The 24800-nt window shown below is 39.6% G+C and overlaps 1 protein-coding gene across 4 annotated transcripts in view; it reads right to left on the minus strand.

Annotated features, from left to right (window-relative positions):
• Nucleotides 1-24800, minus strand: part of SNX9 (sorting nexin 9) — a 127285-nt gene that overhangs the window by 23152 nt on the left and 79333 nt on the right. For all 4 annotated transcript variants that reach the window (XM_033234951.1, XM_033234948.1, XM_033234949.1 and 1 more), the window contains 5 exons: nt 24268-24415; nt 19423-19507; nt 15899-16024; nt 15664-15781; nt 925-1055 (listed from right to left, as the gene is read on the minus strand). In XM_033234951.1, the coding sequence (XP_033090842.1) occupies nt 925-1055; nt 15664-15781; nt 15899-16024; nt 19423-19507; nt 24268-24415 (608 nt within the window). The remainder of the gene's footprint in view (nt 1-924; nt 1056-15663; nt 15782-15898; nt 16025-19422; nt 19508-24267; nt 24416-24800) is intronic.

Raw genomic sequence — 24800 nt, forward strand, 5'->3', positions numbered from 1 at the left:
AGAGTCCTAATATTTAAGACTTAATATTTGTTCACTTCAACAAGTGAAAAGTACTACAAAGAAGTTTAGCAAGTCAATCTCTCAAAGTTCCAAGAGGGTATATGATATTCTATTATTTGATCAGAGACAAAAATAGCTTCATAACTTATTTCCCAGGCTGATAATGTCTTTAGCATCTGCTGTGGCTTCTAGGCCAACTCCTGCTTTTATTCTTTAGGGTGCTTTCTAAGATATGCAGTATTTGTTGAGACAAACCGTGGAGGAAACATCTTTAGAGAATAAAATGATACAATAAGGAGTACAGTAAATGCTTACTGAGAGAGAAAACTATTTCCAAAGCAGACAATTTTGAGATGTCAGGCAACCAACTTTTCCCTGACTTTAATGAAGAACAGATGACCACTGGCAGACTAACTGGTCACGGGGCAGGCAGAGAGAGGCCAGCATTGACTTTAGACTCACCATTACAGTGATGAAAATGGCCTGGCTCTGAGAAGAGTGGCTCATGTCTGCCTCTCCCTTTCCTGTCATCATGCTATTACATCGTAAGGACAACGTGATCAGGAAAATCGGTCACCCCACTCCCCTCACTTCATGCTGATAATACCTTCAGAGTTTGGGGACTATCCTCCTATTTTTACAACATCTAGGGAAAAACCGCTGACCCCATTACATCCTTCACCCTGCCTCTGCCCATCCTGAGCCAACCCACTCCTGGTGTAGGGGAAGCCCTTCTGGCAGGCAGCTCTTCACTCATCATGACAAATTTCCTATGGTGGGGATTTAGGTTTCTGTCCCCTCACTGTCACTGGAGGAAGTGAGAAATAACTAACCAACATAATTTTAACTCCTTTCAGAAATAAGTTTGGTGTGAATGAGACAACTCTCAATATCCTCTGATGCCATAATAATACAATGTCCTACCTTCTCATCTCGGAAATTTAGGAACTGCTGGAAAACTTCACTTTCAGAGATTACTGGATGGCGACACATCCTGGTCATCCAGGCCTGAAGTCTCTCCATGCGCATTTTGATAAATTCCTCTTCAAAGCGGCCTGCAAGCGACACACAAAGAATGACATGCAACTTTGTCTAAAATGAATTACTGTTACCATACTGTAACTGAAAAACCATTTCTATGGCTACTGGCTACTTGGTAGAAAGTGATTTAGCAAAAGGTAAACCATGGTGATTTTTCACTAATCTAAAATACAAGCAACACAATGAATGCTCAAAGACACACAGGTAAGATGCAACAGACTTCAGTATTCAAGAATATAATTCCAATTTAACATATCTACAAACCCTTTAATTGGGACAAGAATAATAACAACCTCAAAGTGCTATTTTCTTCAATTATCCTTAAAGTACTAAAAAAAAAAATTAAATCTTATCTCAACATGAAAACCTGTCTCTTTCCTACAAGCTAACAGGCCAGTTTCTTTGTGGCCACAGGAAGTCCTATAGGCAAGAAAGGAGTGATAAGTGGAATTTAATGTCATTCTCACAAATGACATGACAATTCCATATTATAAAAATGTGTCCAAATGCAATATAAATTACATATATACAAGTTTAAATTTATCATTATGAAAAGTAACCAACACTGTAGCTTTTTTCCTCCATGTATTTTAAATTACTTAAACGGAAATACCAAAGGAATTTTTCCACGAATGCAATAATGTTAAGTTGCTATTCCAGAACTTGTGACCATACTAAAACAGTTTAATGAGTGGTCCTTTCTGTTTTAAAAGTAGAAGGTCAGCTTGACAAGGATGGCATAACAAACATCGAGTGAACACTAAGAATGTTTATAAACCTACAAACAAAAATTACTATTAGTTGAAAGGCTTCTAGTGGTAGACGTTCCAGCTATGGCCTGGAGAGATCAGCTAACCCTACCCCTCAAAAGCAACTATAAAGCTAGACAACATTGACAAAAACAACCAAATGAGTACTCTAGAAATCAACAAAAGGCGAATGGCCATCTAAGAAGTGTTTATGCTTGAAGAACTGAACTTCAGGCAACAATGGTGGAAATCTGTGGTGTTGGGAGGCTGCTCCTGTCTCTCCCAGACCTGCTGCCTGTATGTCACCCCACCCCACATGTGTCTGACATGGCAGTACCACTAGGGTGGACAGGCTGTGAAGATGGGCAGCTGCAGCTTCTCCGTCAGGGTAAGAGGCTTACTTGAAGTGATGGGAGACGCCCATGTTCAATGGTGGTGTCAATGGCAGTGACAATCTCAGAGACAGATGAACAGGAAGGGCCAACAGCCCTGATAGCCAAGGTTGAACCATGCATATTCCAGGCTGAGGCTGTATGCATACACAGTGGAGACCAGAGAAGGTTCAAGCCAGGCACACAATCCTGGTCAACTGTGAGGCTGTACACACAAGTAAAGGAGACACAAAAGGGTCTGGTAGAAAGTAAAAGCCAGGGCAACTTAAATATGACCTGAGTTTTGAATGAGTTACATCGAGTTACAGTTACATCGACAGAGGATAGAAGCCCCAACTTACTGGCCTGAGGTGGCTGGTTACAACCTCTGTCAATCAATCATAGGCTTACTACCAATCCACACAGACACAGGAGCAAACTCTAGGAAGGCAAATGTAAAATAAACTAATTAACAAACACAGCAGTAACTGAACTGCCAGGGAGACAGACTTCAGAGATTTAATCTTAGACAAGTTACTTAACAAATAAAAAGCAGAAACAACAACCTTCAGGGAGGTAAACTCAGAATCTAGAGTTGCTAAAATATATTCTCAAAAATGTCCAGTTTTCAACAAAAAATTAAGAGATATGCAAAGAAATAGCAAGATATGACCCATACTGAGAAAAAAACAAGCAGTCAATAGACACTATCTCTGAGTGTCCTCAGACGTTGAGTTTGGCAGAAAAAAAAACAATGTGGCAGATAAAGCAGATTCTATAAAGATGTTCGAAGAACTAAGGGAAGCCTAAAAAATTAAAGAAAAATATGACAGAGAATCAATACACAGAATTTCAAAAAGGCAACAGAAGTTACCAAAAAAGAATCACTTGGAAATTCTGGAGTTGAAAGTATAGTAATTGAAATTAAAAATTCACTGCAGATAAGGCTCAGCAGAAGATTTAAGGTAGCAGAAGAAAAAAAACACCCAGTGAATTTGAAGATAGATCAACAGAAGTTAACTAACATGAAGAACACAGAGAAAAAAAAAGAAACGTAAAATGAACATACCTTAGAATACATCAAGCACATCAAACACTTGTAATGAGAATCCCAGAGGAAGAAGAGAGAGACAAAAAAATATTTGAAGAAATAATGGCAGAAAACTTCTTAAATCTGATGGAAAAGGAATCTACATTTCCAAGAAGCTCAACAAACCTCAATACAGTCTGCATTTGTAGGATAAATACAGAGATTCACAACTAGATAAGACAGAGTTCAACTACTGAAAGACAAAAACAAAATCTTGAAAGCAGCAAGTGAAAAATGACTGATCATGCACAGTGGTGTGGGCACGTTAGATAAACAGCATTAACACAGCTGACTTGCTGTCTGACACAATGTAGCCAGATCAGTACAACTATCCTCTAAAAATAAAGACATACCCAGATAAATAATGAGATAATTCACTGATAACAGACATGCATTATAAGAAGTATTAAAGGAAGTCCTTCAGGCTAAAAAGAAATTAGTAAAGATGGTGACTTGAATCTGCAGAGAGAAATAAACAGCACCAGAAATAAAAGGATTAATGTAAAAGACTCTATAGATATATTTTTTCTATTTTGTTTCCTTAGCATCTTTAAAACACAAAGGACTGTAGAAAGCAGTAATTGCCACACTGTATTGCTGGAGTCATAACATATAGATGTAATATATATGAAAATAATAGCATAAATGAGGGAAGTGAATAAAGCTATACAGGATAAAAGTTTCTATATGTTAGTAGAATAAATATTAATTTAAAGTGCACTGTGATGTTAAAAAAGATGCATATTATATCCCATAGGGCAACCACTAAGAAAATAACTTTAAAAATTTAGTTTAAACAATGAGAGGAATTAAAACTATACACTGTAAAATATTTAACACAAGGGAAAGGCAGTAAAGGAGCAAAAAGAAGCAAACACAGAAAACAAATAACAAAATGGCAAATGTGAATCTAACCATGTCAATAATTATACTAAATACAAATGGACGCCTGTAGTCCCAGCTACTGGGGAGGCTGAGGCAGGAGAATGGCGTAAACCTGGGAGGCAGAGCTTGTAGTGAGCTGAGATCCGGCCACTGCACTCCAGCCTGGGCGACAGAGCGAGACCTCATGTCAAAAAAAAAAAAAAAAAAAAAGGTCTAAAAACCCCAATCAAAAGCAGAGATTGTGAGACCTGATAAAAAAGTAAGATCCAACTATCTTGCCTATAAGAGAACCAGCTTAATTTCAAAGGCACACATATACTGAAAGTAAATGGATGAGAAAAGATATACCATACAAACAGTAACCATAAGACAAATGGAGTGGCTATACTAATATTAGACAAGTATACTTTAACACAGGAAATCTTACTAGAGACAATGGGGGACACCTCATGATAAAAGAGTCACTGCATCAGGAAGATATTACAAACTGTGTGTCTACCTAACAAGAGAGCCTCAAAATACATTAAACAAAAAGTGACAGAATTAAAAGGAGAGATGGTCCACCAATAATAATGCTAAATTTCAATACCCGATACTCAATAATTGACAGAACTAGAAAGAAAACTGGCAAGGATACAGAAACCTGAATAACACTGTCAACCCAGTCTGATTGACATGAATGAAATGCTCCACCCAGTTGCTACAGACACATATTCTTTTGAAGCATACATGGAACATTCTCTAGGACAGACCATATGCTAGGCCATAAAATAAATCTGAAAAAATGTAAAAGGACTAAAAATCATGCAAAGTATGTTCTCTGAACATAATAAAACTGGAGGTCAAAAGAAAAAAATTTGGGAAATGGCCAAATATTTGGAAATTAAACATAGAGTTGGTTCTCTGTATCCATGGGTTCGGCATCCATGGATTCAACCAACCTCAGACTGCAAATACTTGAGGAAAAAAAATGTTTCTGTAATGAGTATGGATGTACTTTTTTCCTTGTTATTATTCTCAAAACAATACAGTATAACAATGATTTACATAGCATTTACATTGGATTAGGTATTATAATTAATGTGCATAGGTTATATGCAAATACTATACCATTTTATATCGGGGACTTGAGCATCCATGGATTTTGGTATCTGTGGGAGGTTCTGAAACCAATTCCCATGGATACTGAGGTATAGGTATAATTCTAAATAACCCATGGATCAATAAGATGATGAGAAAAATTAGAAAATGTTTTGACTTGAAAGAACATGAAAACTCAATATATCAGACTTTATGGAATGCAGCAAAAGCAATGCTTAGAGGAAAGTTTTTAGCATTTAACGCCTGTGATAGCAGAAATATCTCAAAACAATAATCTAAGTTTCTATGTTAAGAAACTAGGAAAAGAATAAATCAAACTCAAACCAAGCTGATGGAGAGAAATGATAAAAGAGCAGAAAACAATACAATAGAAAAGAGAAAAATAAAAACCAATAAAACCAAAGAAAAAAGAGAGGTGACAATGATCAAAATCAGAAATGAAGGAGTATATATCATTACAGACCTAACATCTTTAAAAGTACAAAGAGATACTATGAGCAACTTTAAAACTATACCCAACAACTTACATGAAATAAATAAATTCCCTTAAAGACCTAAGCTACCAAAGCTCACTGAAGAAGAGATAGCCTGAATAGTCCTATCGCTATTAAGGAAATTAAATTCATAGTTAAAGCCTTCCCACAAAGAACACTCCAGGTCCAGATGATTTCAGTGGTGAATTCTATCAAACATGTATAGAACAATATCAATTCTATATAATCTCTTCCAGAATATAAAAAAGGAGGGAATAGTTCCAAACTCATCCTATAAGACTAGCATTGCCCTGATACTAAAACCAGACAAAGAAATTACAAGAAAACTATAGACCAACAATCATCATGAACCAAATCCTCAACCAAATATTATTAGCAAATTTAATCCAGCAATATATAAGAATAATGTGTCACCATCGAGTGCATGTAAGGCTGGTTCAGCAGTGGAAAGCTGATGAATGTGATTTACTGTATTAACAGCAGAAGAAAAGCCATACAATCAATCACTCGATGGGTACACAAAATATATGGGACAAAATTCAGCATCTATTCATGAACAAAAACTTACAGCAACCTAGAAATAGAAGGGAAATTCCTTAACTTGATAAAAGCACATCTAACAAAAAACCTACAGCTAACATCATACTTAATGGTGAAAGACTGAATGCTTTGCCCCTAAGATCAGGAATAAGCCAAAGATGATTGCTCTCACTATTTCTATTCAATAGCGTACAGGGAGTCCTAGCAAGTGCAATAAGGCGAAAACAGAGATAGAAGGCCCATGGATTAGGAAAGATGAAATAAAACTCTGTATTTCAAGCTGACATGATTGTCTACATTAAAAAAGAAAAGAGAAAAAAACCAAAGCATCTACACTCACAAAAAACCTCCTGGAACTACTGAGTAAGCTTAGCAAGGCCACAGATACAAGGTGGATATAAAAAAAAATCAATTGTATCTCTATATGCAATACATAACTAGAAAACAAATTTAAAAAACAAATAGTACCATCTACAATACAACTCTCCAATGAAATTCTTACACATAATTTTTTTTTTTTTTTTGAGACAAAGTCGGCCGGGCGCGGTGGCTCAAGCCTGTAATCCCAGCACTTTGGGAGGCCGAGACGGGCGGATCACGAGGTCAGGAGATCGAGACCATCCTGGCTAATATGGTGAAACCCCGTCTCTACTAAAAAAAAATACAAAAAACTAGCCGGGCGACGAGGCGGGCGCCTGTAGTCCCAGCTACTCGGGAGGCTGAGACAGGAGAATGGCGTGAACCCGGGAGGCGGAGCTTGCAGTGAGCTGAGAGCTGGCCACTGCACTCCAGCCTGGGCGGCAGAGCCAGACTCCGTCTCAAAAAAAAAAAAAAAAGAGACAAAGTCTAACTCTGTCACCCAGGCTGGAATGCAGTGGCGTGATCCCAGCCCACTGCAACCTCCGCCTCCCGGATTCAAGCGATTCTCCTGCCTCAGACTCCTGAGTAGCTGGGACTACAGGTGCACACCACCACGCCTGGCTAATTTTTTTTTTTTTTAGTAGAGATGGGGTTTCACCATGTTGGCCAGGTTGGTCTCAAACTCCTGACCTCAGGTGATCTACCTGCCTCAGCCTCCCAAAGTGCTGAGATTACAGCTGTGAGCCACCGTGCCTGGCCTGAAATTCTTACATATAAATCTAACAAAATATATGCAGAATCTGTATGTTGAAGACTCCAAAACCCTAATGAAAATAAAACATGATATATTTATATATATGGATGAGAAGATGAGATATCAAGAAGTGAAAATTGTTCTATAGAATCAATGCGGTTCCAATAAAAATTCCAGCATGATTATAAATATCTACAAACTGACATTTAAATTTACAAGGAAAGGAAAAGAAAAAGAATAGCCAAAACAGTGTTGTAAAGGAACCAAGTTGGAGGATTCACGCTACCTGATTTAAAGACTTACCATAAAGCTACACAAGTCAAGACAGTGCAGGACTGGAGAAAGGGATGGACACATAAATCAATGGAACAGAACAGAATCCAGAAATAAACCCACAAATACAATCAACTGATTTTTTTCTTTTACAAACATCATTCTAATAAATGTAAAACAGATCTGTCTTTCCAAAAGATGGTGTGACACCCACTGAATATCCCGATGCAAACAAAAAAAAAAAGCACTACCTCTACCACACTGCACACCTTATATAAAAATAACCTCAAAATGCATCAAAGACCTAAATGAAAAGCCTAAAACTACAAAACCTTTAGAAGAAAATGTTGTGAATTGATCTTAGCCATGACACCTCAAGCACAGTCCATGAAAGAAAAAACTGATACAGTGAACTTCATTAAAATTAAAAGCCTTTGTTATGCAAAAGACACTGTTAAGAAAATAATAAGGCTAGTGTGGTAGCTCATGCCCCTAATCCCAACACTTTGGGAGGTTGAAGTGGGCGGATCGCTTGAGCTCAGGACTTCGAGACCAGCCTAGGCAACAGGGTGAAACCCTGTCTCTACCAAAAATACAAAAAATTCACAAGAAGTGTTGAGGAGAGCCTGCAGTCCCCTAGCTACTCAGGAGGCTGAGGCTGGAAGACTGCTTGAGCCCGGGAGGTCAAGGTTGTAGTGAGCTGAGATGGTTGACATTGCACTCCAGCCTGGGCGACCAGAGTGAGACCCTGTCTAAAGAAAAAGAAAATGACAAGCCAAGCCACAGCTGCGACAAGTTATTTGCAAATCACTTATCTAACAAAGAACTTGTTTCTAGAATATATATATATATATTTTTAAAAATCTCAGGATTCAACAACAAGAAAACAGACTGATACAAAATGAGCACAAGATGTGAACAGACACTTCAGCACCGAAGACCTACAGATGGGAAATAAGCACATGAAGAGATGCTCAGCCCCACTCGCCATCGGAAATGCAAATCAAAACCACGCTGAGATCCCACTGCATACCTATCAGACTGGTTAAAATGAGGAAAACCGGACACTATCAAGTGCAGGTAGGGATGTGGAACTACTGATACTCTCATATATTGCTGGTGAGGATTCCAAAATGGTATAGCCTCTTTGAAAAACAGTCGGGCAATTTCTTAAACATTAAACATATACTTGCCAAACGACCCAGACTCTTATTTACCCAAGAGGAATGAAAACTTATGTTCATACAAAAACCTGTTTGCAAATGTTTATGGCAGCTTTATTCATAATTGTCAAAAGGTGGAAACCCAAATGTCCTTCAGTGAGTGAATAGATAAACAAGCTATGGTATATCTAAACACTGGAATACTATTGGCCTCAAAAGGAATAAACTATTGACACAACAAAATGAATGAATTGCAAATGCGTTATGCTAAATGAAAGCAGTCAGACTCGAAAGGCTATACACTGCATGCTTCCATTTATAATGACATTCTAGAAAACGCAAAACTATGAACACAAAGAACACATCAGCTATTGCCATGGTTAGGACTAGGGGGATGGGTAGCACGAGGGAACCTGGGGTGGTGATGGAGCTGTTCTGCATCATGAAATGTAGTGGTGGATCAGAGAATACTATAAACACCTCTGTGCAAATAAACTAGAAAATCTAGAAGAAATGGATAATTTCCTGGACACTTACACTCTTCCAAGACTAAACCAGGAAGAAGGTGAATCCCTGAACAGGCTCTGAAATTGAGGCAATAATTAATAGCCTACCAACCAAAAAAAGTCCAGGACCAGACAGATTCACAGCCAAATTCTACCAGAAGTACAAGGAGGAGTTGGTACCATTCCTTCTGAAACTATTCCAATCAATAGAAAAAGAGGGAATCCTCCCTAACTCATTTTACGAGACCAACATCATCCTGATACCAAAGCCTGACAGAGATACAACAAAAAAAGAGAATTCTAGACCAATATCCCTGATGAACATCGATGCAAAAATCCTCAATAAAATACTGGCAAACCAAACCAGTAGCACATCAAAAAGCTTATCCACCATGATCAAGTGGGCTTCATCCCTGGGATGCAAGGCTGGTTCAACATATGCAAATCAATAAACATAATCCAGCATATAAACAGAACCAAAAACAAAAACCACATGATTTATCTCAATAGATGCAGAAAAAGCCTTTGACAAAATTCAACAGCCCTTTATGCTAAAAACTCTCAATAAATTAGGTATTGATGTGGAACGTATCTCAAAATAATAAGAGCTATTTATGACAAACCAACAGCCAATATCATACTGAATGAGCAAACCTGGAAGCATTCCCTTTGTAAACTGGCACAAGACAGAGATGCCCTCTCTCACCACTCCTATTCAACATAGTGTTGGAAGTTCTGGCTAGGGCAATTAGGCAAGAGAAAGAAATAAAGGGTATTCAGTTAGGAAAAGAAGAAATCAAATTGTCCCTGTTTGCAGATGACATGATTGTATATATAGAAAACCCCATTGTCTCAGCCCAAAATCTCCTTAAGCTGATAAGCAACTTCAGCAAAGTCTCAGGATACAAAATCAATGTGCAAAAATCACAAGCATTCTTATACACCAGTAACAGACAAACAGAGAGCCAAATCATGAATGAACTCCCATTTACAATAGCTTCAAAGAGAATTAAATACCTAGGAATCCAAATTACAAGGGATGTAAAGGACCTCTTCAAGGAGAACTACAAACCACTGCTCACTGAAATAAAAGAGGACACAAATAAATGGAAGAACATACCACGCTCATGGATAGGAAGAATCAATATTGTGAAAATGGCCATACTGCCCAAGGTAATTATTTATAGATTCAATGCCATTCCCATTAAGCTACCAATGAGTTTCTTCACAGAATTGGAAAAAACTGCTTTAAAGTTCATATGGAACCAAAAAACACCCCGCATTGCCAAGACAATCCTAAGCCAAAAGAACAAAGCTGGAGGCATCATGCTACCTGACTTCAAACTATACTACAAGGCTACAGTAACCAAAACAGCATGGTACTCGTACCAAAACAAGAGATATAGACCAATGGAACAGAACAGAGCCCTCAGAAATAATACCACACATCTACAGCCATCTGATCTTTGACAAACCTGACAAAAACAAGAAATGGGGAAAGGATTCCCTATTTAATAAATGGTGCTGGGAAAATTGGTTAGCCATAAGTAGAAAGCTGAAACTGGATCCTTTCCTTACTACTTCTTATACGAAAATTAATTCAAGATGGATTAGAGACTTAAACGTTAGACCTAAAACCATAAAAACCCTAGAAGAAAACGTAGGTAATACCATTCAGGATATAGGCATGGGCAAGGACTTCATGTCTAAAACACCAAAAGCAACGGCAACAAAAGCCAAAATTGACAAATGGGATCTAATTAAACTAAAGATCTTCTGCACAGCAAAAGAAACTATCATCACAATAAACAGGCAACCTACAGAATGGGAGAAAATTTTTGCAATCTACTCATCTGACAAAGGGCTAATATCCAGAACCTACAAAGAATTCAAATTTACAAGAAAAAAGCAGATAACCCCATGAAAAAGTGGGCAAAGGATATGAACAGACACTTCTCAAAAGAAGACATTCATACAGCCAACAGACACATGAAAAAATGCTCATCACTGGCCATCAGAGAAATGCAAATCAAAACCACAATGAGATACCATCTCACACCAGTTAGAATGGCAATCATTAAAAAATCAGGAAACAACAGGTGCTGGAGAGGATGTGGAGAAATAGGAACACTTTTACACTATTGGTGGGAGTGTAAACTAGTTCAACCATTGTGGAAAACAGTGTGGCGATTCCTCAAGGATTTAGAACTAGAAGTACCATATGACCCAGCCATCCCATTACTGGGGATACACCCAGAGGATTATAAGTCATGTTGCTATAAAGACACATGCACACGTATGTTTATTGCAGCACTATTCACAATAGCAAAGACTTGGAATCAACCCAAATGTCCATCAGTGACAGACTGGATTAAGAAAATGTGGCACATACACACCATGGAATACTACACAGCCATAAAAAAGGATGAGTTTGTGTTCTTTGTAGGGACATGGATGCAGCTGGAAACCATCATTCTCAGCAAACTATCGCAAGAACAGAAAACCAAATACTGCATGTTCTCACTCACAGGTGGGAACTGAACAATGAGATCACTTGGACACAGGAAGGGGAACATCATACACAGGGTCCTATTGTGGAGAGGGGGGAGGGATAGCATTAGGAGACATACCTAATGTAAATGACGAGTTAATGGGTGCAGCACACCAACATGGCACATGTATACATATGTAACAAACCTGTATGTTATGCACATGTACCCTAGAACTTAAAGTATATACATATATATTAAAAAAAAAAAGAAACAGTAAAGGTGAATAAACTAAAAAAAAAAAAAGAAATGTAGTGGTGGTTGCAAGACTTCAGTGGTAGCTGTCAAAACTCAGAATTCTACACCAAAAATAATGAATTTACTGTACTTGTTTAAAAATAAAATTTAAACAATGAAACTTGAACTTTCCTTTAGAAACTATGAGTATAAGCCAGGCAACGGTGGTGTGCACCTATAATCCCAGCTACTTGGGAGGCTGAGGTGGGAGGATCACTTGAGTCCAGGAGGTCAAGGCTGCAGTGAGCTATGACTGTGCCACTGCACTCCAGGCTGGGTGACAGAGCAAGACCCTGTCTCCAAAAATAAATAAATAAATAAATAATAGATAGATAGTATTATGCACCTATATATCAAAAACTTTTATTACCTAAAAAGTGGACTTGAACAGAACAATGAGTCTAGACACTGTCAGTGTACTAAAGCATTGCAAACTTTGCATTTACTAGCAGTAAATTAAGCAGAAGCAAAGCCTTGTGCCTTGGAAAAAAGACAATCCACCTCCTGGCCAAAAAGCCAGCCTGGACCTGGGATACGACGAACTCTCCATTATGGCCAGGTGAGTTATACCCAGAGTTCATTATCCAATCATTGGTTGAAATTTAGAGATTCTTATTTTATTGAAAAATTATTCTTGTGAAAATTTTTTTGACACAGCTGGTTTCTCTTTAAGCTTATGACTTCAGATGTTATTTTACGCTTGGTAGAATTTTCAGACCAAGTTGCAAAGAATTAGAAAAAAGGAGGAACTTTTATTTCTCTGTTTTCCATGAACCTTACTAAGGTTTTCACTAATTATATGAATGTATCAGTTTAATCCCAGGAATAAAACCATATTCATTCAATATTATTTCCATAAAAAAAAATCTCTAAACACATACAGGAATGTTAACTGTACACTTTTTCATGGATTAATTATCGAGTCCACAGGAATATCATAGCATCATCTACTAAGCATTCCTTTTTCTTTTCTCCTGTAGTTAAGTGAGAGGAGAGCTCCCATATAATAATGATCTGTGGGCATCCCAGGCAGGAGGCAAACAAGTGAGAAGGGGAAATAGAGCCCTTCTGTGCTGTTTGGCTTCCTTGGCTCACATCCCAGTTAGTGAATCAAAGCTCAACTTTCTTCACATTGAGGGGCTGCTGCTTTCTTGCTTTTCTATGACATTCCCCTCCCTGGCTGCACGCTTGAACTTATTTTTTTTAAACAAATCTTAGTATGGAAGGAGAACTGTGACTCTCTGAAGCTTTACAAGAGTACTGAATTATCCGACTCAGAATAAACAATGTATTACAATCTAAAAGACATGAGAATTTCTTACAAGCCTGAAACAGGCCATTAACCCATGTATTTAAACACCGTGGAGCACACGCTGTGCTAACCAAGTTGATAAAGGAGAGTACAAAATTCAAGGAAATAGACTATAATTTTAAATGGCAGAACTGAAGTTTTCATGGAAAGAAATCTGTATTTTTAAAGAGAAAGCTGTGATTGAAAGCAATAAGGACGACAAAAAGGAGGTACAGGGAGTGTCTGAACTGGGTTAGAAGTAGGGGTGCGGTCAGCACCTCTGGGCGGAAGACAGCAGCCCACGGCCCTCTGGCTGTCACTCCACGGCCCCAGCATCATGAGGCACCACTCAAGTGTCACCCAGGGGACCGTGGGGATGTGTTTATCTATCCAGCAGTGCAGCCCCATCTTCAATTTTCCTATGAAAATTTGAAATTTTTGAAATGTTTTCCAAAAAAATCAAAATCAAAACTTTTAAAACAAAAGTTTCCATCTCCACAAAACACTTCAGGGAAAAATAAACATAAAACAAAGTAAAATATAAAGTAATGTTTTAAGGAGAATAATTTACTCATTGTGTGAATACTAATTCTAGGGAAAGATTAGTCAGTCCACATCTTAACATAAACAGAGTAAGTAAGCTGTGGGATCAGGTTCAAATTCCTTTTTCAACAATAGAGAGAGGAACCTGTTTAATGTTTGGATTTCCATTTCCTCATATATAAAGTGAAGATGAAAATGACTAGCTGTGAGGACAGATGAGAGGCACTCGGGAAGTGTCCAGGCAGGCACACGTGGGACTCCACGGGGATGCTGACATGTCTCCATCTGGCACTGCCACCTGGCTGTGAAGAGTCGCAGGCCCTCTCTGAACTGCTTGACTCTTGCGAGTGCAGTGAGAATTCCACCGCCTCTGGTCTTCCCTGACCTTTGGGAAAGAACCCTTCCTTCACCCCTCCATGTTGCTTCTCCCTGGGTTCAGGCGAGCCTCTCGGTGTCTCCTTCACATCTCTTTCAGGCCTCTCTGGCTCTGACCTTTGAAGACCTCCTCTCACTCTCAGTCGACTCCTTTCTATTTTCGCTAGTTCATGTATATGAACATTTTCTAGCAATATACTAAACTCTGCCTAACCTTTAGGTCCATTTCTTCACAAACTTATTTATTTATTTATTTATTATTTATTTATTGAGACGGAGTCTTGTTCTGTCGCCTGGGCTGGAGTGCAGAGGCGCGATCTCGGCTCACCACAACCTCCGCCTCCCGGGTTCACGCCATTCTCCTGCCTCAGCCTCCCCAGGAGCTGGGACTACAGGCGCCCGCCACCACGCCCGGCTAATTTTTTAGTAGAAATGGGGTTTCACTGTGTTAGCCAGGATGGTCTCCATCTCCTGACCTTGTGATCCGCCCGCCTTGGCCTCCCAAAGTGCTGGGATTACAGGCGCGAGTCACTGCGCCCGGCCCACAACCTTTATTTCAACACACACATGCTGAGTCCCTGAGTGCCTACATAGAATAGCAGAGACTACCCTAGGCTGGAGATTAAAAACAAAAACCATTCCCAGACACAAAAACAAACCTTTCTACCTGCATACTTACAAGGTGCTCTAGTAACACCATGGGTTACTTACCAAAATATTCTTGGGGGTAGGGGAGAGGAGGGAATGTGGCACTTAAAAAACAAGAGAAGGGAGAAGGTAATAATCAAAATAAATAGAAAATGGCACTTTTAAAAAACAAGAAAAGGGAGAGGGCAATAATCAAAGTAAGCAGAAAACCGGGCAGCTTCTTCCTTCATTAACACTTAGCAGTTCTGTGGCTTCTCCGTCCAGTGCTCACTCATCTAATGAAATAATGCAGCTTATCTGCATAACCTGTTTGCATCATGTGGGTCATATGTTTTTATTTCCGTTTTAGGCTATTTGAATCATTTCTGTTTTTTCAGGTGTCATTTTTCACATATTTTAAATGTACATATTTCTTTTGTAGAAAGGGTACAGCAATGAAGGCAATGACTCTGCTGGAATTCAAGACACATACCAAGACCAGTGATTTGCACATTAAACGTTCTTGTTAGATGTTTAGGCAACTTCCAGATATATGTACAACATGCTATGGTTCTCCATAGCTGTATTTAATTACTGTTCCCAACTCCTGCCTCCTGCTGCTCTACAGGATGGAAAACGCCATCACTGACTTATAGGAGGATAATCTGACTTGAGTCTTTTTGTCATGTTGGGTTTAGCATTAAACACACTCACCTGTGACTTGTTTGTCTGGAAGAGAAGGGATTGGAATGGCTGACCCAAACTTAACCAGGAGACGCTCATATAACCAGTCAAAGTGCTTATACCTGTGGTTTACAGATCGATTAGTGTTCTACAAAATAAGCAGAAGAGAAAAGGTTACCAATGCCAACTCTAGAAAATGAAGAAAAAAGCAAGCTGCAATCAGTGATCCACACATGATTCTGCTTTTGATAACATGGATACTTACAGTGGGTGTTAGCTGATATTCAATGTAGCTCTTCAGACCATACATTTTGGAGCCTTTCCTGGGATCTGCTACCACACAGTCAAATGTAGAGGTAGGATAAACCCACATTGGGCCATAATCTCCAACCTATGCAATGTTCCAGAAATAAGTAATTTTGTTACATGGAAAAATAATAAATATAATTGATGTGAGTCAGCGAGTCATTCTTTTCAGAATGAGAAGTCCTTTGGAGGGTCATTCTTGTTCCTCTTTGAAAGGTACATACATGGTTCGATGGTTTCTGTTCCTGTTAGATATTATGTTTAAAGAACGCACCTGTGGGAAACCCTTCTGCTCCCATGTGGGTAGCTCAGCCCATGGAGAGGAGACATCAGCTTCCCTCTCCTGAGGAGAGTGCCGGTTACAACACAATGTTTCTTTTTAGTCTAGCTGTCTCAAGCTACATGTGATGAAGGACTAGTTTTTAAAAATTTCCAATCTGTCACAGACTAATAGTTTGGTGAAATATAACATTATACATTTTGATTTTTCAACAATACCAAATTGTCCTCAAGTTTTCTAAATATTCTCATGTTCCATACCTATCTCATGGTGGATCAGGAACAAGCAGTTTTCCGATGGGCAACTGGTCTGTGGATCATACTTTGAGTAGCATTGCTGTGGCTCATAGAAGCGATTAATCAGATTGGCCAGAGATAATGGCCATTGTTTTACTACTAGTGGCAGGGTGGGGGGAGGGGGAGGTACTATGTCTTAAAAGCAAGAACCAGGTTAGCTGTTTTTTCCGTGGGCTGCTGTGCCTAAGCACAGTGGGCTGGCTCACTTCCAACTTCCAGGTATCACGCCCACCTGGGCAAGGCTTGCCCGAAGAGGGTAGGCCTCCATTCCTTTCCCACTGGCCTTCTCTTCTATCTGTGACTAGGGGCAAAAGTTCACAAATTCAGGTGAGGCTTACACTAGCTCACTGGGGTTTTAGCTGTGGTGGGAGGTGAGGAAGGGAAACCAGCTACGTTCTATGTGGGGATGTAGAGACCACGTGTGTAAGTTTTGAGCCTGAGAATCATTTCTGCTAGGCATTGCTAGGTGACAATACGTCTGCTGTCCCAAACCTGGCTTTTTCATCTTATTTAAAACAGCATCCAAGGCCATGGGGGCAGCTGCAGAGGAACCTGGATGCTGGAGCTCCTGAAATCACTCCCAGTCACCAACAGTCTCAAGTTGGTTCTGCCTCATTCATTTCATAAACTTCAACCACAATGACAGACTCCAGAGATTCAGACTGTAAGACAGTAGCTTTTATGAAAACACATTTCAGAGCAATAGAAGTCCTTATTATACTGAGAATGTTATCTATTTTCTTGGCTTGACAATGAAAAATAATTGAGTTAAAATCCAAGACAAGAATGAAAAGCAAACACACGGACTGTAAAAGGACCCACTATTCAGGAAGCGGGTTCACTCAGAGATCCATCCAGAGACTCAAGGAGAATAAAATAATTCATGAACAGGTTTTATTCTTGCAGATTTGAAAAAGTACAGTAAGAAAGTAAAAAGAAAGTGAGAAAAATCACACAGATTGTGTTGAAGGAAGAGAGATTTGTTCAGGCTGAGACCTCAGAGAGGCAAGGCCAGACAGACATAAAAAGGAAAAAAAAGTATACCCAGTCCTAGTTTTTTTTTTTTTTTAAGTGGAAGATGGGAAAAGCGGATTGGGATATTTAAGTCCAGAGTATGTTAGGTAAGGAAGATGACCTACTGTAAGGATAGGAGCAGTTTAAAAAGAGACTAAAATCTCTGAGAACAAATTAATATAACACCCTCAGAGAGAGCCCAGATCCAAGAAACTACCTGAAAGGTGCAGAGGAGATGACTTTTGGGGGCTCCCTCAGTGAGTAGGCCGAGAGCGGCAACTGCGCTTGGCTAGGGCCCAATGTCATGGGTCTCTGTTTCATGAGAAGGCAAGGAATTAGTTTCTGCTTTCTCTGGGCCTCCTGAAGACGCGGTGGCTTTCCTCAGCTTCTTTCATGTATAGACGCCCACACAGGCAGACCCACCTACTGGCTGCATGGGTCCAGTTCTACCTAAAACTTGCAGGTCAATGAAAGGCTGGAACCCTTAGCTCTGTACCACCACTGCACGCTTGAGACAAAGTCCCCTTTAAGAATCTGAGGCAGGCCGGCTGCGAGGGCTCATGCCTGTAATCCCAGCACTTTGGGAGGCCGATGCGGGTGGATCACAAAGTCAGGAGTTCAAGACCAGCCTGGTCAATATGGTGAAACCCTGTCTCTACTAAAAAATACAAAAATAATTAGCCAGGCTTGGTGGTGCATACCTGTAATCCCAGCTACTCAGGAGGCTGAGGCAGGAGAATCACTTGAACCCGTGAGGCAGAGGTTGCAGTGAGCCAAGATCGCGCCACTGCACTCCAGCCTGGGTGACAAGAGTGAGACTCTGTCTTAAAAACAAACAAACAAACAAAAACCAAAAAAAAAAACTGAGGCAGAGCTATGTGCTCTTGATTTTGAGGAGTGTTAAATCTCATGAAAAGAATAATGGTACATGTTCACTTATTTAAGTCCAGAGAAAACAGGAAAAAAAAATCTTTAATATAACTACTCAGGAGTTAATTACCCCAAATTTACTTTGAGGGAAAAAGCATAAAAAGGGCTCTTGGTTACAGCTCTTCAGTCTGGAGGCTTCCAGGGTTTAGAGTTTTTCAAACATGCAGGCACAAGTAAATAAAGAATCTAATACTATTCCTGCAATTTTATCAAGTCTCCAAAGATTACGGAATAAGACCAGATGTTTCCTCATCCTTGATTGAGTCCAGGGTGAGAACACTCAAGGCTTCAGGTTCCCAATCTGACTGTTACAGGGTTAAGTCAACAGGATCAGAAGAGAGCTACACTTCTCTTTTCCAGAATCTCATTTGGGAATCTACAACTAAATATCACCTAGACAGAAAAACTATCACCAATGCAACTGTGGAATGAAACCAAAGGGCTTGTGTCACGTTATGCAATAACCAAGTAATTCTAAGACAGATATTCTTAATGATGTCCTTAACTCCCAGCTTTTATTTGGTAGCTCCTTACCTCGATGTGACAGCTGGCTTACTGGAAAAAACACTATTACCAATATATCTGAAAGGGCACCTTATTCTGATTACAAACATGTACTTTACAAGGGAAGAAACAAATATTTGAATTGAGTTCATCAGTGAAACAGAAAAACAGTATGTAAAATACACTTCAAGACACTTTAGAAAAAAATGATCAAAATAGTGTTTTATGCGTGTTTGTTCAATACTAAAAGTCTGAAAGATGAAGAAACAATATAATGACAGGCATTAATTTGTGTTAATTATCTTCAGTACTCCTACAACACTAACATATATTATCTGTTATTTGAGACATTAAATATATTTAAAAATACTTTCCAAAAGATGAATAACTCGCTTAGCTTTAAGGTACGGTGTTAACAGTTTAATCAGAAAGAAAGAAAACAAAAATAAACAAACTTACAATGATGGGAATTTTCTCTTTGGGTTTTGCTAGTTGTTTGGCCAACAAATACTGTTCCGTGCCAGGTTTCGCAAATCCAGGAAATCTAATCATGAATATAAATGTTCGTCAATCTTAAGTCTTTCCTTGTAAGAATTTTACAACTCTCGTCCACATTTACTGAATTTACCAATTTTAACCTTGTCCTGTCTTTCGGGTGCACTAGAACTAGGAAACTGTGGTAAATGAAACCTAATGTAATCAGATTGTTCAATGGCCAATTAGGCATTTAATTTAGCTTGATCTGGTAAAGAGAACAGTTTGACTCCAGAAGGTGTGATGTTTACGGGCACTCTATTTGCTTGACTGTGTCTGAAACATTCCGTCACCCCACAGAGTGAAGGGCAGACCTGAAAAAACGCCCCCTAGTCCCCTGGGACAGTGAGTAGTGGGCATGCCAATCTGAGTTGGCCACAGGGGGCAACAGCCACGTGCTGGCATTTCTACATCCAAATTAAAGTTGCCTTTCAACAAGCTCACTCCAGAGGCCACAACTGTCCCAAAGAGGCTGTCCTGCTCATCAGTGTATGTGCTTGTTTCTTTTGGAATTGCCTTCAGAAGCAGTTCATGACAGCGGAAAACAAGTCTCCTTGGTAAAGGGACCCAAAGTATAATCAATAAATTTGGCTTTGGGGTGGGGGGTGAGGGGGGAGGTCACTTAAGACCCAAAAACTTAAATAAACTTGACTACTTCCAGAAATCAAATCTACAGCCAAAGGACATTTCTAAAATTGGAGGACAGCTAGAACACAGCCATCCAAAGTGCTACTGAAAAAGACAAGATTAATTTGGGTTTTAGAATTTTTCTTTCAGTAAACAGAACGAAGTAAAATATCTACAGTGGGAAAGGAATCTTATTGCTACAAAGTTCCAGTCGCATTGCTTCTACTTTCATTCATGTGCCAAGCTGAAGGCCAGTGTGATGCTCTCAGGGGCCCATGTCTTCTTTTCCTGCATTCTCGACCGACTTCCCTTGAGTCTCCTTTCTCTAGACATTCCTTTAAAACACAGCTTATACAGGAGACCAGAGGTGTCCTGCAGCTGGATGGCGTGGGGTTTGAATTCTGACTCCAACACTTAGGTAGCCTTAGGGGCTGAAATCTCGTTGTGGAAGAATGAGACCAGAATGACCTACCTTCTAAGGTGATAAGGGAATTAAAGATTTATGTAAAGAGCCTAGTATGTACTCAGTACATTTTAGTCATTGGTGATTAAGTCATCCCCTCTTTGGAAGTACTCCCTGCAGCCTCAGGTACAGTCTTCCTCGGCATTTTGAGCATATTTTGTGATTCCATTCATCACACCTGATTGCCGCTATCCATTTACCTATTACAGCAGCCAGAGTGCCTTAGAGGAAGCATCTGTGTTTTCAGGACCTGGAGGAGTTTTTGGAGCATACTGAATGCTTAACGAATTAACAGGCTAACCTGGAACACTTTTATTTATTAATTAATTTATTTTATTTATTTTTCTGAGACAGAGTCTCACTATGTCGCCAGGCTGGAGTACGGTGGCGCGATCTTGGCTCACCATAACCTCCACCTCCCTGGTTCAAGTGATTCTCCTGCCTCAGCCTCCCGAGTAGCTGGGACTACAGGAGCGCTTCTGTGGGGATTATATATCACGACAACTTGACTAGCCTGTAAGCATTTCACTTTTTGGGCACTGTTATGGACCACAGAAAAATCTGAGGACAGCAATGTATTAATTATTTCAGCAGCATCAAGATGTCTTTTTTTTTTTTTTTTTTTTGAGACAGAGTCTCTCTGTGTTGCCCAAGTTGGAGTGCAGTGGCGCCATCTCAGCTCACTGCAACCTCCGCCTCCCGGGTTCAAGAGATTTTCCTGCCTCAGCCTTCCAAGTGGCTAAGATTACAGGTGCGCCACCACGCTCGGCCAATTTTTTTATTTTTGGTACAGACTGAGGTTTCACCATGTTGGCCAGGCTGGTCTCGAATTCCTGACCTTGTTATCTGCCTGCCTCAGCCTCCCAAAGTGCTGGGATTACAGGCATGAGCCACTGCACCCGGCCCAAGATGAATTCTTATAGTGCTCAAGTATATTTAATTTCGGATCTCCTTTTCTAGTATAACATTTATGTTCCATGACTAGTATACAGCTGTCATATAAAATGGATTAATTGCTGAAAAAGTGTTAATACTTAAAAACAATTTTTATGGCCGGGCGCGGTGGCTCAAGCCTGTAATCCCAGCACTTTGGGAGGCCGAGACGGGTGGATCACAAGGTCAGGAGATCAAGACCATCCTGGCTAACACGGTGAAACCCCGTCTCTACTAAAAAATACAAAAAAAAAAAACTAGCCGGGCGAGGTGGCAGGCGCCTGTAGTCCCAGCTACTGGGGAGGCTGAGGCAGGAGAATGGCGTAAACCTGGGAGGCGGAGCTTGCAGTGAGCTGAGATCCAGTCACTGCACTCCAGCCTGGGCGACAGAGCGAGACTCCGTCTCAAAAAAAAAAAAAATTTTATAATTGTCTTAAGTTTAAGTGACTCATTTATACATTAGTAGAGTTAAATACAAATACACCGGGTTTTAAACTGTTCACAGCACTACACAGAGACAGAGATGCCTCAGAGGCACAGGTTCAAGTTAGGACTGCTTTCGTGTGGTTTCAACCTGGAATGATATTTTAGAGCAGAAAGAATTCTTAAAGCCAGCCTCCTTGCTTTCGAGATGAAGAAACTGAGATTCCAACAGGTCATGAAACTGCTAAAGGTTATAAGTAAATCAGAGAGCAAGAGTGGAGCGGAGGAGAGCACCAAAAACCAGGGTCAGAGCACGAGGGAACCTCACTCATCAGCCATGAAAACATGGCTACTCATTTTTCTCAGTCTCTGCTTCCTTTGTTCAAAATGGGGTTAATTTATATGAATTTTCAATATACTTGCTATTCACATTTAAACAACAGCTGACAATGATGCACATCACTACTGACCACGACTGAAAACTTCAAATTTGACTTCTGAAACAAGACGCCGTTGACTAACAAGACAGAGAATTATTCATTTTATTATGCATGCAATTGAGCAGGAAAATATATAATGGAAGAAACTGGATTAAGAGGCAGCAAAAGTGTGCAGTCAAAAGAGAACGCATTTAATCACCAAAGCTATTTAAATACACTTTGGAGTACTTGTAGGACTTATTACACTAGATCTAGACCTAGATCTTGATGTCTAAATATATGTCAAATGTTATGTTTTTAATTTTTCCAGATACAGATTAACATTCCTTGATATCTGCTTTGAATCATGGACTTGGAATATTGGGAAAAAGTATTAGTAATTTCAAAAAATAAACTAAACGTAACTGCTGGAAGAAGAGTACTTGAAAATTCTGATGGAAGTCATAAATTATTAATATATCTCCTTCAAGCTACACTGGCATAAACTACAGCCTTATTTAGGTCTCTCCAAAGAATCCTACAGTGCTATGTCCACTGTCACTGGTGCCCACATGCTTTCCTGTTAAGTAGGGTATCTACAAGTACTGTTAAAAACTTTTTTTTTTTTTGGCTAGGTACGGTGGCTCGAGCCTGTAATCCCAGCACTTTGGGAGGTAGAGGCGGGTGGATCACTTAAGACCAGGAGCTTGAGACCAGCCTGGCCAATGTGGTTAAACCTTGTCTCTACTAAAAATACAAAAATTAGCTGGGCATAGTAGCACGCATTTGTAATCCCAGCTACTCAGGTGGCTGAGGCACAAGAATCGCTTGAACCGGGGAGGTGGGCGCTGCAGTGAGCCAAGATCGCAGCACCACACTTCAGCCTGGGTGACAGAGAGAGACGCCTGTCTCAAAACAAGAAAACAAAACAAAATACAACACTTTTTTTTGGTTTTAAATCTAAGAGAAACCTAAGCTAAAACAAAGCTCCCGACCACGTTTTTAGGTGCAGGAGCTGAGAACATGGGCTGGGCATCAGTTTGCCTGCAGTAAAACAGGGGTTATATATACCACAAAGGATAGGAGGGCCACATGCAAATGATACAAACCACTCTGCACAATGCCTGGCACATGGCAAGTGATTAATAAAATAGTAAAACATTTAAAACAGAGTTGTTGTTATTATTATTTTTTTGCTTTCCTGTGACATTAGCAATGAAACTTTAATATGTCATAAACTGATAGAGGTAGAAGTAATGAAAACAATTGGGAAATCATTAAATAAAATAAATATTTCACTTATTAACCTTGTAAAACAAAAATCTTTTATTTATTTATTTATTTTTATTATACTTTAAGTTCTAGGGTACATGTGCATAACGTGCAGGTTTGTTACATATGTATACTTGTGCCATGCTGGTGTGCTGCACCCATCAACTCGTCAGCACCCATCAATTCATCATTTATATCATGTATAACTCCCCAATGCACTCCCTCCCCACTCCCCTCTCCCCATGATAGGCCCCAGTGTGTGATGTTCCCCTTCCCGAGTCCAAGTGATCTCATTGTTCAGTTCCCACCTATGAGTGAGAACATGCGGTGTTTGGTTTTCTCTTCTTGTGATAGTTTGCTAAGAATGATGGTTTCCAGCTGCATCCATGTCCCTACAAAGGACGCAAACTCATTCCTTTTTATGGCTGCATAGTATTCCATGGTGTATAAAACATCTTTTTTTTTTAGGTAAGCTTCTCAGTTAAGATCCAAATAAAAATAACTGAATCATATCCAAAACTTAGGAGATCACTGGAAAGGGAAAAAGCCAGCTGCCTCTTTGTATGGTATATACTTTGTATTACTGTTTACTTCTACCATGGTCCTGGTTCCCCAGCTCCCCTTCAAACTTACTTGTTAAGGGGAATTTTCATGGATGAGGAGCTGGCACGACTGTTTCCTCGCTGAGAGCCGCCTGCATCGGCTGATTCCGAATCTTTAAAGTAGGAAGAGGACTTGGGCCCATCCCAGTCTTCATCCCAGTCATCATCATCACCAGTTGCTAGAGGTGAAAATGGAAGATCATCAGTAAAAAAAAAAAAAAAAAGACCAAAACAAAAATGAAATAGCTTAATTTTCTGATAGTAACTACCTACTGGGCAAATCAATTTTTTTTTTTGATGGAGAAAAGGGTATAATACAGGAGTATAAAATGGATGTTAAGAGTAATGGCTGTGTAGTCAATTTTAAGGCTTGAATTACAGATTCTTTTAGTGCAAAACACAAATCAGAAGCAACTTAAAAAGGGCTGTCAGATTAATTTTTAATTTTTGACAAGGGCACCAAGATGACACAATGGAGAAAGGGTAGTCTCCTTAGTAAGTAGTGCTGGGAGAACCAGGTATCTACATGCAAAAGAATAAAACTGGACCTTGTCTTTTAAAATA

The sequence above is a fragment of the Trachypithecus francoisi genome, unplaced genomic scaffold (assembly GCF_009764315.1).
Source record: "Trachypithecus francoisi isolate TF-2019V2 unplaced genomic scaffold, Tfra_2.0 Lachesis_group15, whole genome shotgun sequence".
NCBI classification, from domain to species: domain Eukaryota; kingdom Metazoa; phylum Chordata; class Mammalia; order Primates; family Cercopithecidae; genus Trachypithecus; species Trachypithecus francoisi.